The sequence below is a fragment of the Rhinatrema bivittatum genome, chromosome 2 (assembly GCF_901001135.1).
Source record: "Rhinatrema bivittatum chromosome 2, aRhiBiv1.1, whole genome shotgun sequence".
NCBI lineage: Eukaryota > Metazoa > Chordata > Amphibia > Gymnophiona > Rhinatrematidae > Rhinatrema > Rhinatrema bivittatum.
The window spans coordinates 310,803,735-310,821,390 of NC_042616.1; the positions used below are offsets into that span (position 1 = coordinate 310,803,735).

Here is a 17,656-nt window from a genome sequence, read left to right on the forward strand (position 1 = left end):
AGTTTGGAAAGCTCTGTGCTAGAGTTTGGGGCTACGTTTTATTCAAATCCTAATTAACTCTTTAAAAAATGCAGCTTTTGCTTTTTAAAAAAATAAATAAACAAATGGTGCTACCTCCATTTTTTGCGTCGACATGACTATACCACCAGATCTTTATTGTACAATAGAATGTCTATTCATACTTTAAAACAGGCACTTTCCATCTTATCTGTGTGCATTTTAATTGATATAGGTGATACTGGTGGCAAATGAAATTGTGAAGGACAAGATTCCAGAGGAGCTCAGTTTAGCTCTCGTGTTGACCATTTATGAAGCTAAAGGCCTGGAATTTGATGACGTCCTCCTCTACAACTTTTTCACAGATTCTGAGGTATTCATCATACAGCATTATTTCATGTGTGTTCTCTTTATCAGCCATGTCTCCCCTGCCTTGTTGGCAGCTCTGTTGATTGGTTCATAGCTGTAGCCCCTGCATACTGCCAGACATATTTTTACCTGTCAAGAGGATATCATTGGAAAGAGTTCCAGCAGCTTTCTGATACATGCAATTGTGTTTTCTCCTTGCACTCAGCCAAGGGGACGGCAAGTGTTGCCACCATAACGCTCCTGTTTGACTGGCCATGAGAGAGCATAAGCCCCATGCCCAGTCGGCTGAGGCTTATGATCTGTGGCCATTTGTCCCTTTCAGGACTAATGGCCACAGATCACCTCTGACCAGGGAGTCCTGTTTATCATCTGTGGAGGATATCAGTTAAACTTTGTGTGTGGATCCCCCCCACCCATTTTTTTGGGTCAGGCTGTCTCCCTTTGTTTTCCACAGCACCGCAATTGTTGTGCCCATTGGCATCAAGTTCGGTGCCTGTGAATTTACTACAGTTTGGGAGCAGCCTGTAACTTGGTATTCACCCATGTGTGAGGACTACCATCCTGCTTGTCATAGGAGAAAGCAGAGTAGCTTAACTGTAACAGGTGTTCTCCTAGGACAGCAAGATGTTAGTCCTCAGGAACCACAACCGCCACCCTGTGGAGTTGGGTTTCTCCTTCATTTGTTGTTTTATTTTTTCATAATGCTATGTTACAAGACTGAAGGGGGACCCCGTGTGGATGCGTGGATAATAGCATGCTGGACATCCTCAGTGTGCCAGTCAAAGTTCTATAAACTTTGACAAAAGTTTCCCATGCTGGGCTCCATCTGAAGATGTGACCTAAATGTGAGGACTAATATCCTGTTTGTCCTAGGAGAACACCTGTTACAGGTAAGCAACTCTGCTTTATCGTCCTGCTAGACCAGTTAGGATGTGTGGGTTTATGCCACCCTGCCAGCAGATGGAGACAGAGGGCCACAACTCTTCAGTTACATCATCACTGCTATAAGAAATGGTGCAGATTAGGCACTTGCCAGAATTTTCTGTCTCCAGCACTTGTGGACTGGCACGTGTGGGCTGGTGCAGTAGGATTATAGTCATTTTATATAGTCTACTATATAAAAGTCGGTGGTCTATGTAAAATGTTTTGATGGTCTCAGCCCATACCACAGAGTAAAAGCAATAACAGCTTGACACTAATTAGCTCCTGTTGGCAGTCTCATCAGGGAAGCCAAACATTTGCATAGGCCTGAAGTGTGAATTATCTTCTCACCCTTAGAGACAGTACCCTGAAGCCAGAGGTGAGACATATTGGCAGCGCCATATGGAGAAGCTTGCACTTTGCCAGAGCTGTCTGTATCTTTTGGATAAATAGGGTTATTTTATTTTCAAGCGTTCTGAATTCAGCACATTTCATAAGCATTAGGTTCCTAGAAGAAAGGAAGAGAGCCATGTGCTTGTGGAAGCATAAGAGGCCTGGACCTATGTAAAATTTGTGCCAAAAATATACAAATATATACGCTGGATTTATATAACCATATGGCATTTTTATTTTAGGCTGGCAAAGAATGGAGGGTCATTTCCTCATTCATCCCTCCATCTGAGTCAACTGAAGAGAATAAACCCCTAATTGAGGTGCCTTTAGAGAAGAATTCTGCTCCGCACAGCAGGCCTCTAGCACTTAATGCAGACATGCACAAGGTAATATTTTGTGTCTTTTTTTTATTGAGCATTAAGGTATGAGGGGCCTGAGGGTTATAGGAGTTCTTTGTAAATATGCTAACATTGAAGTATCACAAGATATATTTGATGGATGTTCATGAAGAGGACATACCAGGCTGAGCTCCGGTGGCCAGATTTAGAATCTGCATTAGCCAAATTCAGGAGGGAGCTGCATTCTTGCCCCTGGCCCAGGGCTGTCGCAATAAAGACTTAGCTGAGTCGGGAGGGGATGTAAAATGGGAGTGAGGGGTGGGAGGGAGAACCTGCTTCTGAGTAGTTGCAAATAAAGGTATCATGGCTGTATAGCACAGTAGAAGCAGGAAGCCCAAAATGGGAACTGGAGGAAACTGCCAGGCAAAAAATGAAAGAATGGGAGATTAAAGGAACCAAAAATACTTGCCATCTTTTAATTTTCAATGTGTTTGCTTTTTGTATTTTTAAAAGTTGCCTTCTCATTTTCATCCACATGCAGTTGTTAATACAATTGCCAAAGAGTAGATCATGATTTTTTAAATCAAATTTCTCTGAAAATATAAGGTTTTAATTTTTGTTGCAAAGCACTACTAGTGTTTATCATTTCTATAGCACAGCTAGACATATGCAGCGCCATAAAAGACTGATACTTCGGCTTGAATTCTAAGGGAATACAAAATACAGCTGTAGAGTTGTCATTTTTTTAGTTAATAGAGGACTAAGAAATCTGAAAAATCTGTCATGCCACTTTGATGTGCACTGAAGGTTGTATTAATGGCAGCTGTATTTTCGTGAGTGTCTTTTCAAGACATCAGAATGTAACAAAGCTATATGGTACAATTTAGTATTGGTGATAAAAGGAAAATATCTAGTAAAAACTACATTTAAAATTATTGTGGTGTGTTAAAATCATTCCCAATTTTTTTTCTCTCTCTCTCATCCTTATCAAAAACTGTTGCACCTTGCTTTCTGAAATTTGATGGGCACAAAGGTAATGGCAGAGGAAAATATGGTGTACAGTAAGAGTAACTGAGTGATTTGAAAATTGCAGTTTAGATTGAAAGGGGAAAGTTATAAGCAAATCTTTAGCTATTCAACTGTGATTGTAAAATGAATAGAACATTCAGGCAGCTTCCAGGAAACCCAATTGGGGCATGGAGTAATCCTATAGAAATAACTCCTTTCTTAAATTGGGATGTTTCTATGGATAGTAAATGGTCTGTCCACTAGAGGATTATTGCTTAATTGTGCCCAGAATACTTTATGATATGAAAATGTATATAAAACAGAGCAAAAGGGGGGGTGATAGGTCTAGGGATGAGCCTAAGTATATTGAAACTTTTTTTTTCCCTCCCCCCAATAGATGCTGAATGGGGAGCTGAAGCAGCTGTATACAGCCATTACTAGAGCAAGAGTGAACCTGTGGATCTTTGACGAGAACTGCGAGAAGCGAGCACCGGCGTTCGAATATTTCATTAAAAGAGAGTTTGTCAAGGTTGTCACAACCAATGAAAATGAAGGTAGGGATGCACAAGCAACGAGAACAGTGAACCAGAATGCAACTTATTGGTTCAAGGTGGCTTTAGTGCTCCAAGCTGGGAGAATTCCCATGGTTTTATATATTTTGTTTGTGCATACCTTGTCAAATTGCTTCTCCTTTCCTCCTCCCAACTCCATGTACAGCTGCTCTCCTGTATTTTTTTGTTTACAGTGAGAGAATTAAATAATGCATTAAATAACACTTGGTTCTCCACTTTCCTTTACTCTGCATAAGTTCTTGCACTCGTGCCACTAGTGGAAGCAGAGGTAGGAAGTGTAGCTGTAACATCCAGAGCAGGTACAGTTTCATCACCGTCACTATACATTCCTCTCAAATTGCATATGAAAGTTTTGGATTTTTGTTTGGTTTTTGTTTTCTTTGGTGCTCCTATCCAGTTATAGGGTGTGGAGTATCTGTGCCATTATATTGTTTCAGATAAACTGATACATTTTTGTAAACAAGTGAAGCTTAGATGTTCCTCCATAAACACGACAGCATGAAATTATTTTTCTCAGCTGTCCTTATCTATATTTCCACCATACAGCCTGTTATGAAGAATTTTTTGAGTTACCAATATGCTTATTAAATGAATTGGGCAAGGAAATTATTAACCTGTTTGGCCCCAGAATCAAAATGACCGTAGTGTGTCTCCTGGGAAATTCCAAGCTTTTTTTTTTTTTCGTTTTAAATCCAGATGGAACTGTCCACTCTGCCTGAATTTAATATATAAATGACTGGTGAATATGTTGATTATGTTGATTATGTTGATTTAAGCTTTCAAGACCTCACGACCATGTCTCTGGCAATTCTCCATATTGCTTATTTGGCTAAGTAAAACCTCTTATAATAACCTAATATAGGTCACGAATGGACTATGCACTATTGCACCTGAGCAACAAGAAAAGCCTCATAAAAAAATACATCTAAGACCTATGATTATATTGCTGGTATACCTTTTGCTAAACAGCAACGAAAATGTATGCCTTGATATGAGGTCTGTCTGCAACCATTATACTGTGTACTTACACGATTAATTGCATGGATTGTTTGGGATCATAGCTTTTGTTATATCTGTTTACCTGATCGCTATTCCCTGCTCACAATTATTGCACTAGAGGATATAATAATTTTTTCTGTTGGATATAACCAAAAACCATTTGGACACAAGCATTTGCAGCCTTTGCGTATTTATTTATTTATTTAGATTTATATTCCACTTTTCACACTACTTCAAAGTGGATTACATTCAGGTACTGTAGGTATTTCCCTTTCCCCAGAGGGCTTACAATCTAACAGGCCTATCCAGTACCGAGCGGTAGGAAGAGCTGCGTTAGTGCCTACGGCACCTGCAGTTACCGCCCGCACAGTGCAGCTCACCTACCGCTCGATCCTGAACTCTAATTTCATGCAAATGCATGCCGCGGCTAATAAGTGCCCGTGAAGCGTTAGGCCCGCGCAACCCATTTTACTGGATAGAGCGCCTATACAGTATCCTGGGTGCGCGGGCCTAAGGCTTCACGCCACGCTGGTATCTGTCATTTCAAATGTCATTTGAAATGACAGATACCAAGAAGTTGCTTCGCCGATGTCAGTGTCTGTTCTCCCCTCCTCCCGGAGCAGGGCGCGAAAAGCAGCCTTGCTCCGGGAGGAGGGTAGAATAGACACTGAGATCGGCGAAGCAAAAAAAAAATAAAACGAAAAAAGCCCTGGCCGCGATCATGGGTGCCGGTCTCCGTGGCAGCCCCAGTCCTCTCCCCTGCTCCCGAAGCCAAAAAAAAAAAAGTGAAAAAAACGTTGCAGCCCCCCTCCGATGTCCAGACTGGGGCTGCCACGGAGCTGCAACGGCAAAGCGAAAAAAAAAAAGACACTGAGCGGCGAAGCGAAAAAAACCAAAAGCTAAAAGTAAGTTGTTTCGCCGCTCAGTCTCTTCTCCCCCCTCCGGGAGCAGGGCGCGAAAAGCAGCCTTGTTCCAGGAGGGGGGAAAATAGACACTGAGCGGTGAAGCGAAAAACAAACCCAAGAGCGACTTACTTTTTTGCAGGAACACCATCGTGGCTGCCGGTAGCTCCCCCCTGACGAAGATGGCCGCCTGCACGGGGAAAGCGTGCAATTGGCCGCTGAAGACGTGACGTCACGACGTGCAGGCGGCCGTGCAGGCGGCCATCTTCGTCAGGGGGGAGCTACCGGCAGCCACGATGGTGTTCCTGCAAAAAAGTAAGTCGCTCTTGGGTTTGTTTTTCGCTTCACCGCTCAGTGTCTATTTTCCCCCCTCCCGGAGCAAGGCTGCTTTTCGCGCCCTGCTCCGGGAGGGGGGAGAAGAGACTGAGCGGCGAAACAACTTACTTTTAGCTTTTGGTTTTTTTCGCTTCGCCGCTCAGTGTCTTTTTTTTTTTCGCTTTGCCGTTGCAGTCTCCATGGCAGCCCCAGTCCGGACATCGGAGGGGGGCTGCAACGTTTTGTTCGCTTTTTTTTTTTTTGGCTTCGGGAGCAGGGGAGCGGACTGGGGCTGCCACGGAGACCGGCACCCATGATCGCGGCGGGGGCAGGTGAGCGGGGGCTGGGGGAAAGCTTTCCACCTACCCTTACCCATGCCTCTACCGCCTGGGTCAGGGTAGGCGGTAAGTTTGCAGGTTAAACGCGAGACAAAACGGCAGGGAAAGATAGCGATAGTCAGGGCGCGGGTTACGGGATGCTAGGGAATAGCTAATTGGCTCGTTTGCATGCAATATCGAGCTAATTTGCTCGTTTGCATGCAATATACATGCCGCGGGCAGAAGGGGTTGCCCGGGGAATTTAGGACGCGGTAGGAGTAGGTTAAAGGGGATTCGGGATCGCAGGAAGGGCTAACGCGGCCGGAACGTGAGTAAAAAGCGGCTTAGGAGCAGGGTAAACGCGGCCGCACTTTACAGGATAGGCCTGTAAGTTTGTACCTGAGGCAATGGAGGGTAAAGTGACTTGCTCAAGGTAACAAGGAGCGACAGCAGGACTCAAACCCTGATCTCCTGGTTCAAAGCCCACTGCTCTAACCAGTAGGCTACTCCTCCCCTCCCTTTAACGGAGCAAAGCAGGGGGGATAAATGCTGCTTCCTCTGAGTTATGCACCTCTGGCAGCAGATGGAGACAGAGTAACACTGACATCACGGACATATAGCCCTACTCCGAAGACAGTCCGCCAGTATTTTCCATCTCCAGCAGATGGTGGACATGCATCTCCCTACTGGGGGTGTGTGTGTGTGTGTGTGTGTGTGTGTACACACCTTACCGGTTCTTCTGCCCTCAGCATCTCTTACTCACTTTCCCTCTCATTTCTCTGGGGAGGTAGTATAGAGTAGAGGAGGCTTGCATCCTCGACTTCAGGACTTTGAACAAATTTCGTTCGAGAGAAAAATTCAAGATGGTCTCTCTGCATATGCTGATCCCCCTCTTCAACAGTGGAGACTGGCTCTGCTCCCTTGATCTCAAGGAAGTTTATGCTCACATAGCCATTTTTCCCGGCCACAGAAAGTACCTCTGCTTCATGGTGGGGAAGGCTCACTATCAGTACAAGGTGCTGCCTTTGGATTGGCCTCAGCCCCTCGCATATTCACCAAATGCCTGGCGGTGGTGGCTATGTATATTAGGCGTCACTGGATGCATGTCTTCCCGTACCTAGATGACTGGTTAATCAAGAGTGATTCCCACGCAGGGGCACTGTGTGCTTTAGCCCTGCATTGCGGACTCTACAAGCCTTGGGGTTCGTGATCAACTACCTGAAGTCTCACCTCTGCCCATCTCCTCAGCTGGACTTCATAAGAGCCAGACTAGACATGGTGCAAGCAAAAGCGTTTTTGCCCCACAATCGGGCTCTTGCCCTCTCCTCACTGGCGACATTCGTCTGCAGCAGCCAGCAAGTGACTGCCCGCCTTCTGTCCATGTCGAACCTCTCGCCTGTATGCATATGCGGAGGGCTCAGTGGACCTGCGATCACAATGGTGACAGGCCTTCCAAGACCTCAGACTTGCATTGCAGTCACAGAACCTCTGTGGGTGTGTCTGACCTGGTGGGAAAACCTCTCCCTTCCAAACTGCTCCACCTCAAGTGATCCTCTCCACCGACACCTCTCCTTAGGGCTGGGGATCCCATGTGGTCGGCATGCACATGCAGGGTCTCTAGACCGCTCGCGAAACCCGCTATCAAATAAACATTCTGGAGCTTTGGGCGATCCATTACACCTAGTGGGCATTCAGAGACCGGTTGTCACACAAGTCCTGATCCAGACAGACAACCAAGTGGCGATGTGGTTTATCAACAAACAGGGAGGCACGGGCTCGTTCCTCCTCTGTCACGAGGCGGTGCAGGTGTGGACCTGGTCCCTGTCACAGGGGATGTCAATATGAGCGACGTACCTACCTGGGAATCTGAACTTGCTGGCAGACCGATTGAGTTGCTCCTTCCAGCCACACAAGCGGTCTGTCAACCCAGAGGTAGCGCCAAGCTGTTTTCATCGGTGGGATGCACCAGATGTGGAGCTCTTCGCCTCCCCACACAATCACAAGGTGAGAAGATTCTGCTCCCAGTCTTTAAGGGCCGAACATCTGGCCTGCAATGCCTTCTCCCTCCACTGGGGATGAGGTCTGCTGTATGCGTACCCTCTCCCGCTCCTCTTGAAGACACTGCTGAAGCTTCATTAGGGCAGAGGGACCAAGATCCTCGGGCGCCCATTTGGCCCCGACAGGTCTAGCTCCCCCTCCTATGGGACCTGTCAGTCACGGCCCCCATCCGGCTGGGGACTGCACCCGATCTGATCATGCAGAATCAGGGCACCCTGCACCATCCGAACCTCTGGGCCCTAACGGCTTGGATGTTGAGCACATAGTCCTTCAGCCCTTGGCCCTCTCAGATAGTGTCTGCCAGGTGCTGATGGCTTCTAGGAAACCTTCCACCAGGAAGTCCTACGGTTTGAAGTGGCAAAGATTCTCTGTCTAGTGTGCGGCGCATGGCTTGGATCCCTTCACATGCCTCTTCCCCAGCTGCTGGACTACTTGTAGCACCTTTCCAAGGCTGGGCTTCAAACCAGCTCAGTCAGGATTCATCTTAGTGCTGTAAGTGCATACCCCCGAGGTGTCGCTGGCATACCCATATCGGTGCAGCCTTTAGTAGATCGCTTCATGAGGAGCCTCCTCCAGCTGAAGCCCCCATCTTCGGCCGCCTGTTGCATCCTGGGATCTCAACATTGTCCTTGCGCGGCTCTTGCATCCTCCTTTTGAGCCGCTGTGTTCCTCTGACCCAAAGTTCCTCCCCTACAAGTTATATTCCTGGCGGCAATTTCTTCGGCTCATAGAGTCCGTGAACTTCAGGCCCTGGTTACATACCCATCATACACGAGGTTCTTCCACGATTGTGTTGTCTTGCGTATGCACCCTAAGTTCCTCCCTACGGTTGTGGTTGATTTCCACCTTAATCAGTCCATCATTTTACCCACCTTCTTTCCTAGGCCTCATTCCCACCCAGGGGAGCAGGCTCTTCATACCTTGGACTGCAAGAGGGTCTTGGCTTTCTATTTAGATCACACAGCCAGCCACAGGCAGTCCACTCAGCTCTTTGTGTCCTTCGATATCAATAGGCTGGGAGTGGTGGTCGTTAAACAGACCTTATCCAACTGGCTGGCGGATTGCATCGCCTTCTGCTATGTGCAAGCAAGCCTTCTGCTAGCTAGCAGAGTTAAGGCTCACTCTGTGCGGACCATGGCAGCGTTGTTTTCTCATCTGCGTGCAGTCCCCGTTGTCTAAATTTGCCGGGCCGCAACATGGAGTTCCTTTCACACGTTTGCGGCTCATTACTGCTTGGACAAGGTTGGCCGTCAGGATAGTGCCTTTGGTCTATCTGTCCTGCGCAGTCTGTTCCAAACTTGAACCCAACTCTTCCTGCCTTATGCCTTGATAGGAGCCAGACAGTCCCTTGCTAACCTACAGCACCGCAGTTGTTGTGCAAGTTGGCACTTTGGTCACTGTTGGACTCTTCTGCTAACGGGGGCAGTCTGGAGTTTGGTATTCACCTACATGTGAGAACTACCATCTTGCTTGTCCTAGGAGAAAGCGCAGTTGCTTACCTGTAACAGGTGTTCTCCTAGGACAGCAGGATGTTAGTCCTCAAGAATCCCGCCCGCCTCTCCACGGAGTTGGGTTCTCCTAGTTTGTTTTATTTTTCCAATCGTATTTTTCTATGTTACAAGACTGAAGGGGGACCTCGCATGGATGCGCAGATAGTGACATGCTGGGCATGCTCAGTGTGCTGGTCAAAGCTTCTAGAAACTTTGACAAAACTTTGCCAGGCTCCATCGGATGATGTCACCCACATGTGAGGACTAACATTCTGCTGACCTAGGAGAACACCTGTTTCAGATAAGCAACTGTGCTTTTCTTTGCCATCAGGTGGTGAAAATATTTAAGTGATCTGGATTGAGTGTCTCCAGAGGCGAATTTCAAGGGAGGTCAGTCAATAGCTAAACTGTATTCCTTGGTGCCTTTGGAGAGAGAGAGAGAGATTTTACTTCCCAAGGTTCTTAGACTTTTGGAGGACAGCTCTAAGGGTTCTACTCGTTCTCTACCACTCAGGAATAGGTTTCAGAATTCTAGGAAATTTAAACAAGGTACAACCTCTAGTATTCAGAGGTCCTGTTTTTAGAAGGCTTTGGTCCTTTTGGTCAAACAAGAAAAGGGGGAAAGGAAGGATCTTTGGGATCCGGTTCCTCCCATGTCGCTCAATAAGTTTTTGGGGACCCAATGTCTGGTGCTGAAGATAGGCAGCCGTTTGTCACAATTTTACCGAAGGTAGGTCCAAATTATGTCTGATCAGTGAGTCTTAGAGATCATTTGAGAAGTTTACATTCTATAATACTTTTGTCCAGTTTCTGATGCTTTTATGATTTTCCCTGTTGCTCCATTGGCAGGCAGGAAGCCATACAGGCGATGCTTAGTTGGCTCATCAGATTAAAAGAATGGTACCAATTCCAAGGGTCTGGTGGAGCCTAGGTCAGTATTCCATATTTTTTGTGTTTCCCAAGAAACGAGTCCTTCTGTCCCATCCTGGATCTGAAGCAGATCAATAGATTCTTACATGTAATTCATTTCAGGATGGAGACCTTGAAGTCTGTCATTATGACAATAAGGAAGGGAGAATTTCTGACTTCTCTGGATCTTATGGAGGCACATCACATCCCCATATGGAGGGATCATCAGCACTTTCTGCATTTTGCAGTGCTGGGAGGACATTTGCATTTTCATGCCCCACCCTTCAGTTTGGCTACTATCCCTTGGACCTTCTCGAAGGTGATAGTGGTTATGGTGGCAGCACAATGCAAGGAAGGGATTTTGGTGCATCCTTATCTTTCCGACTGGCTGATAAGGGCAAAGTTGGCATAGGAGAGTTCAGTGATCACCCAGAGGGTATTGCAGTTCTTATAGGAACTTGGTTGGATGATCACCAAAAGTAGTTTACAACTGCCACAGACTAGAGTATCTAGGAACTTTCTTCAACATGGAGGAAGGTAGAATACATTTGACAGAGAAGAGGATTTGGGAATTGCAGAGACATTCATTGCACTCAATCATCTGTTCAACAGTATGGAGTTATCTACAGCTGCTGAGCTCCATGGCAATGGTGCTGGATTTAGTGCCTTGTGTGAGGGTGCAGATGAGGCCCCTTCAGAGAACTTTGCTTTCCAGATGGAATCCTTAATCTCAGAATTACACCATGAGATTGCTGCTGCCAGAGATGGTCAGAATGAGTGTATGCTGGTGGCTAAATTACAGCAATCTGGCAAATTGAGTGGTTTTCAAGTCCCTGACCTGGGTGACAGTAATGACAGAAAGTCCCCAAGTATGTCTCAAGGTGGATTTGCTTCTCGTTTGGGCATAAAAGAATTTGAAGATGATTTTGGCTACTCACATAGCAGGGGTGGAGAATGTTTTTGTTATGGTTTTGATGAAGTTGTGAACCCCGGGCCGAGGTGAGAGATGTCTCCACCAACAGGGAGGAGCCCCGTGGGCCTCACTGTCGGAGTGCGTGGTCTCAGCGACGTAGGAAACAGCTGTGAGAGAGAATTTATTAGGGAGAAAAGATAGATCACCCGAGGAGCGAGTAATGTAATAAATACAGTCTCTGAGCAATTACAGTAGTCAAAATGATAATGTAGATACAAGCTCCGGTAGTGGCCGGCAGTGCAGGGTACACCAGGAGATTCCTGCAGGCTGATGGAAATACTTCTGAGTGCAGATCCGTTAGTGGCCCGCAGCGCAGGGTATGCCGAGGAAACTGTACTATAGATGCCAAAGAGGCAGAGGTCTGTGATACAGGAACCAGGCCGTAGACTTTGTAAAGATGGAGCAATATCCTGAGGCACAGGATGAGTAGCGTAGACAGACTGAAGAACGGTAGTGGCCCGAGGGACGGGGTTTGCTGTGAAATCTTCAGTGAGGTTGACAGAAGTTGGAGAATGTACTCACACAAGAAAGTCCCAGCAGATATACCTGAGGAGCGGGTCAGGAAGTCCTAGGTAGGAGGGTCCTCCGAGGAGCGGATAGCGAAGACGCGGAAGAGCCCCCGAGGAGTGGGTACTCAGAGCGTCCAAATGCCAGGAGGAGAGTCTGGAACAGAAGATCCAAGTTAGAGCGGATTTAACAAGCGAGAGGACTCCTTGCTAACTTGTCTTAAGAACATAAGAACATGCCATACTGGGTCAGACCAAGGGTCCATCAAGCCCAGCATCCTGTTTCTAACAGTGGCCAATCCAGGGCATAAGAACCTAGCAAGTACCCAAAAACTAAGTCTATTCCATGTTACCGTTGCTAGTAATAGCAGTGGCTATTTTCTAAGTCAACTCAATTAATAGCAGATAATGGACGTCTCCTCCAAGAACTTATCCAATCCTTTTTTAAACACAGCTATACTAACTGCACTAACCACATCCTCTGGCAACAAATTCCAGAGTTTAATTGTGTGTTGAGTGAAAAAGAACTTTCTCCAATTAGTTTTAAATGTGCCACACGCTAACTTCATGGAGTGCCCCATAGGCTTTCTATTATCCAAAAGAGTAAATAACCGATTCACATCTACCCATTCTAGACCTCTCATGATTTTAAACACCTCTATCTTATCCCCCCTCAGCCGTCTCTTCTCCAAGCTGAAAAGTCTTAACCTCTTTAGTCTTTCCTCATAGGGGGAGCTGTTCCATTCCCCGTATCATTTTGGTAGCCCTTCTTTGTACCTTCTCCATCGCAATTATATCTTTTTTGAGATGCGGTGACCAGAATTGTACACAGTATTCAAGGTGCAGTCTCACCATGGAGCGATATAGAGGCATCATGACATTTTCCGTTTTATTCACCATTCCCTTTCTAATAATTCCCAACATTCTGTTTGCTTTTTTGACTGCCGCAGCACAATGAACAGATGATTTCAATGTGTTATCCACTATGACGCCTAGATCTCTTTCTTGGGTTGCAGCACCTAATATGGAACCTAACATTGTGTAACTATAGCATGGGTTATTTTTCCCTATATGCATCACCTTGCACTTATCCACATTAAATTTCATCTGCCATTTGGATGCCCAATTTTCCAGTCTCACAAGGTCTTCCTGCAATTTTTTTTTTTTTGTGAATATCTGTTTATTATGCCACATAATAAAATAAACAACCATAAACGTATATAGATATAGAATCTGAAAGACATACACAGTACTACAAAGATCAGATAACACACAGTTCTTATATAACTCAGGTGTTTTAACAACCCTATCTCCCCAACAGCCCCCCCCCCTCCCTCGTTAACCATCATCAGCTACTATGCATCAGAGAGATATCATTTTTATCAATCCATAATTGAAAATCATTCCATATGGCAGAGAAGCATTGAAGATTGTCCCGTCGTAAGGCAGTTAAATGTTCCATATAATGCATCCATTTTAATCGAAGAAGCACTGATGTTAAGGAAGGCGGCTTCACCTCCTTCCAGTGTTTCGCAATCTCCCCTCTCACCGCCATCGCGACTGCTCTGATGAAGGGCCTGCGGATCATGGATACCCCATCCATTGAGTCATGTAACAAGGCCCCCCGGATAGTCCATCGAATGTCTGTACTCCCCAATTCACATAACCAACTTTCTACCTTCCTCCATAGATGCTGAATCTCCGGACAAGTCCACCACATGTGATAGAAGTCTCCCACCATCCCACATTTTCTCCAGCAGAGGTTATCTTGTTTAAGGCCCATCGTCTGTAATTTATAAGGAGTTAAATACCAGCGAAACAACATCTTATAACTTTGTTCTACTAACTGTGCAGATAGTGAACTCAGGCGTACCTCCTGGTAACATGCATCCCATTCACCCTCCCCCAATGGTCCCCCCAAATCAGCTTCCCAGGCTATCAAATGTCTCGCTTTGTGAGGGAGTGGCCCATTAAGTATTGTATAAAGCTTAGATATAGCCCCCTTTACTAGGTGTGCTTTATCGCAATAACTTTCCATCAATGTTTTCCCTTTATTTAAATCCATACGAACTTCATTAGAGACAAGGAAGTGATGTAGCTGCAAATAGGCATAGTAATCTTTTACAGATAGGTTATATGTTTCTTTCAAGTCTTTCAAACCAGGCCTGACCCAAGGTCCGCAAACCTTTCTTCTCCCACTGTTGGAACCACTTGCCCGTCATCCCAGCAGGAAACATTGCACATCCCCTAATCGGGGTGGAGTACCAATATTTTCGAACCCCTGTCATATGTGGTCTCCAGTTATGCCAAAGATGCAGAGTGACCGCAGTACACGGGGACGATTGAATATCCTGAAGTTGGCCCCGCCCATCGTTCCAGAAAAGCTTCCGCACCGAAACCCCCTGATTCATATCCTTTTCAGTTTGAACCCACTGTTTAGGATGTACCTGGTCATGAAATTCTATCAAGGCCTTTAGTTGAGAGGCTACGTAATATTTAAGGAGATTGGGAACCCCCAATCCGCCATCTGCTTTTCCCTGGTAAAGTACAGATCTCGATATCCTAGGAGGTCGTCTTTTCCAAATAAAGGGAAAAACCTTAGCTTGTAACCTTTTAAAATGCTGCTGTGGTACCAAGCAGGGAAGAGTCTGAAAGAAATATGCTAATTTCGGCAAATAAGTCATTTTTATAGCCGCAATCCTACCTAACCAAGATAGTTCCAATCTATCCCACTTCTGAAGATCCTTCTCTAATTGTGTAAATAAGGGCAAATAATTCAGACTAAAGAGATCCCCATATACTGAACCAAGTTGGACCCCTAAATATTTTACCGACTGCTTGGCCCATTGGAAGGGGAAGGACTGTTTTAGTGCAGAGACCCTAGATGATGGCAGAAAGATAGGCAGTAATTCAGATTTTTTCCTTATTGACTTTAAACCCTGAAACTCGTCCAAAGTCCTCTAACTCCACCAGTAATGCTGATAAGGACTCTTCCGGATGTGTCAGAGTAAAGAGCACTTCATCAGCATAGAGCGAGATCTTATAATCCCGGTCCCCTAGTTGTACACCCCTCACTTCTGCCTTCATCCGTATTTTAACTGCAAGTGGCTCCAGGTATAATGCAAATAATAATGGCGATAGAGGGCAACCCTGCCTCGTTCCCCTTTGCACCCGGAAGTTATCCGAATATCCTCCATTCACCTTTATGCAGGCAGCTGGTTCGCGGTATAATGCCTGCACCCACGCGAGGAAGGCCCCCCCCCCCCAGACCAACTGCTTCCATGACCCGAAAAAGGAAGGGCCAGTGCACCCTATCGAATGCTTTTTCAGCATCCACCCCAAATAACAAAGACTCTACAGCATTCGTCCTAGCATGGTATATGAGATTAATCACTTTACGAATGTTGTCCCCAGCCATTCTGCCCGACATGAAACCGGCTTGATCGTCATGAATTAAAGTGGTTATGACTACATTCAGTCTGGTGGCCAGAATTTTTGCCAATATTTTCAAGTCAATGTTTATAAGCGAGATTGGGCGATACGTGCTACATTGTGTGGGATCCTTGCCAGGTTTAGGCAATATTGTAATGCCCGCAACGTTGGCCGCCTGCAAAAGGTGACCATCATTCCCCAACATACTAAACATGTTAACTAGTGGGACTACCAATAAGTCTTTAAACTTTTTATAAAAAAGTGGGGTGTATCCATCTATTCCTGGAGCTTTCCCTGGTTTTAACTCGGTTATTGCCGCTAATACTTCGCAGAAGTAATAGGCTGACTTATTCCCTCTGATATAGAGTGATCTAAACGAGGCAAAGGAATATCATCCAGGTACTTAGTTATATCCTCTTCCAGAACCCCTTCTTCCCGAGCATAGAGGTCAGCAAAAAACTGATTAAACTGTTGCCTGATTCCCTCCCCATCGACAAGTAGAGACCCATCTTTTGCCCTAATCTTAATAATCTGCGACTGAGCTACCCTAGCTTTCAGCTTATGGGCCAGCAGTCGCCCAGCCTTATTACCATGTTCATAATAGGTTTGTTTAGCTAAATCTAAATGGTAAGCCAATTCCTCTGATTCCAACATGCGCAGTTGATAGCGGATGTCCCCCAATTCCTTTAAGAGCGCCCTTGTAGGGTTCTGCTTATGGGCCGTCTCCACTTTCGCTAAACGGTCCCGCAATAGCTGTTGTTTTTGACCCTTTTCTTTCTTTTTATAAGCCGCTAGCGCAATAACCTTTCCCCGTGTAACTGCCTTCAAACAGTCCCATAAAATAATTGGTGTCGTATCCGCCATATCATTGACTGTTAAGTATTCTTTAATAGGTCTTCCTGCAATTTATCACAATCTGCTTGTGATTTAACTACTCTGAACAATTTTGTGTCATATGCAAATTTGATTATATCACTCGTATTTCTTTCCAGATCATTTATAAATATATTGAAAAGTAAGGGTCCCAACACAGATTCCTGAGGCACTCCACTGCCCATACCCTTCCACTGAGAAAATTGTCCATTTAATCCTACTCTCTGTTTCCTGTCTTTTAGCCAGTTTGTAATCCACGAAAGGACATCACCACCTATCCCATGACTTTTTACTTTTCCTAGAAGCCTCTCATGAGGAACTTTGTCAAACGCCTTCTGAAAATCCAAGTACACTACATCTACTGGTTCACCTTTATCCACATGTTTATTAATGCCTTCAAAAAAGTGAAGCAGATTTGTGAGGCAAGACTTGCCTTGGGTAAAGCCATGCTGACTTTGTTCCATTAAACCATGTCTTTCTATATGTTCTGTGATTTTGATGTTTAGAACCCTTTCCACTATTTTTCCTGGCACTGAAGTCAGGCTAACCGGTCTGTAGTTTCCCGGATCGCCCCTGGAGCCCTTTTTAAATATTGTGGTTACATTAGCTATCCTCCAGTCTTCAGGTACAATGGATGATTTTAAAGATAGGTTATAAATTTTTACTAATAGGTCTGAAATTTCATTTTTTTAGTTCCTTCAGAACTCTGGGGTGTATACCATCTGATCCAGGTGATTTCCTAATCTTCAGTTTGTCAATCGGGTTTACCACATCTTCTAGGTTCACCGTGATTTGATTGTCCATCTGAATCATTACCCATGAAAACCTTCTCCAGTACGGGTACCTCCCCAACATCCTCTTCAGTAAACACCGAAGCAAAGAAATCATTTAATCTTTCCGCGATGGCCTTATCTTCTCTAAGTGCCCCTTTAACTCCTCGATCATATAACCGTCCAGCTGACTCCCTCACAGGCTTTCTGCTTCAGATATATTTTTAAAAGTTTTTACTGTGAGTTTTTGCCTCTACGGCCAACTTCCTTTCAAATTCTCTCTTAGCCTGTCTTATCAATGTCTTACATTAAACTTGCCAACGCTTATGCATTATCCTATTTTCTTCTGCTGGATCCTTCTTCCAATTTTTGAATGAAGATCTTTTGGCTAAAATAGCTTTTTTCACCTCCCCTTTTAACCATGCCGGTAATCGTTTTGTCTTCTTTCCACCTTTCTTAATGTGTGGAATACATCTGGACTGTGCTTCTAGGATGGACCAGTCAGTATAAGTAC

The 17,656-nt window shown here is 45.3% G+C and overlaps 1 protein-coding gene across 3 annotated transcripts in view; it reads left to right on the top strand.

The window, feature by feature from the left end:
* TRANK1 (tetratricopeptide repeat and ankyrin repeat containing 1) overlaps positions 1 to 17,656 on the top strand; it is a 265,426-nt gene that overhangs the window by 179,931 nt on the left and 67,839 nt on the right. For all 3 annotated transcript variants that reach the window (XM_029589706.1, XM_029589707.1, XM_029589708.1), the window contains 3 exons: positions 233 to 370; positions 1,923 to 2,066; positions 3,424 to 3,580. In XM_029589706.1, the coding sequence (XP_029445566.1) occupies positions 233 to 370; positions 1,923 to 2,066; positions 3,424 to 3,580 (439 nt within the window). The remainder of the gene's footprint in view (positions 1 to 232; positions 371 to 1,922; positions 2,067 to 3,423; positions 3,581 to 17,656) is intronic.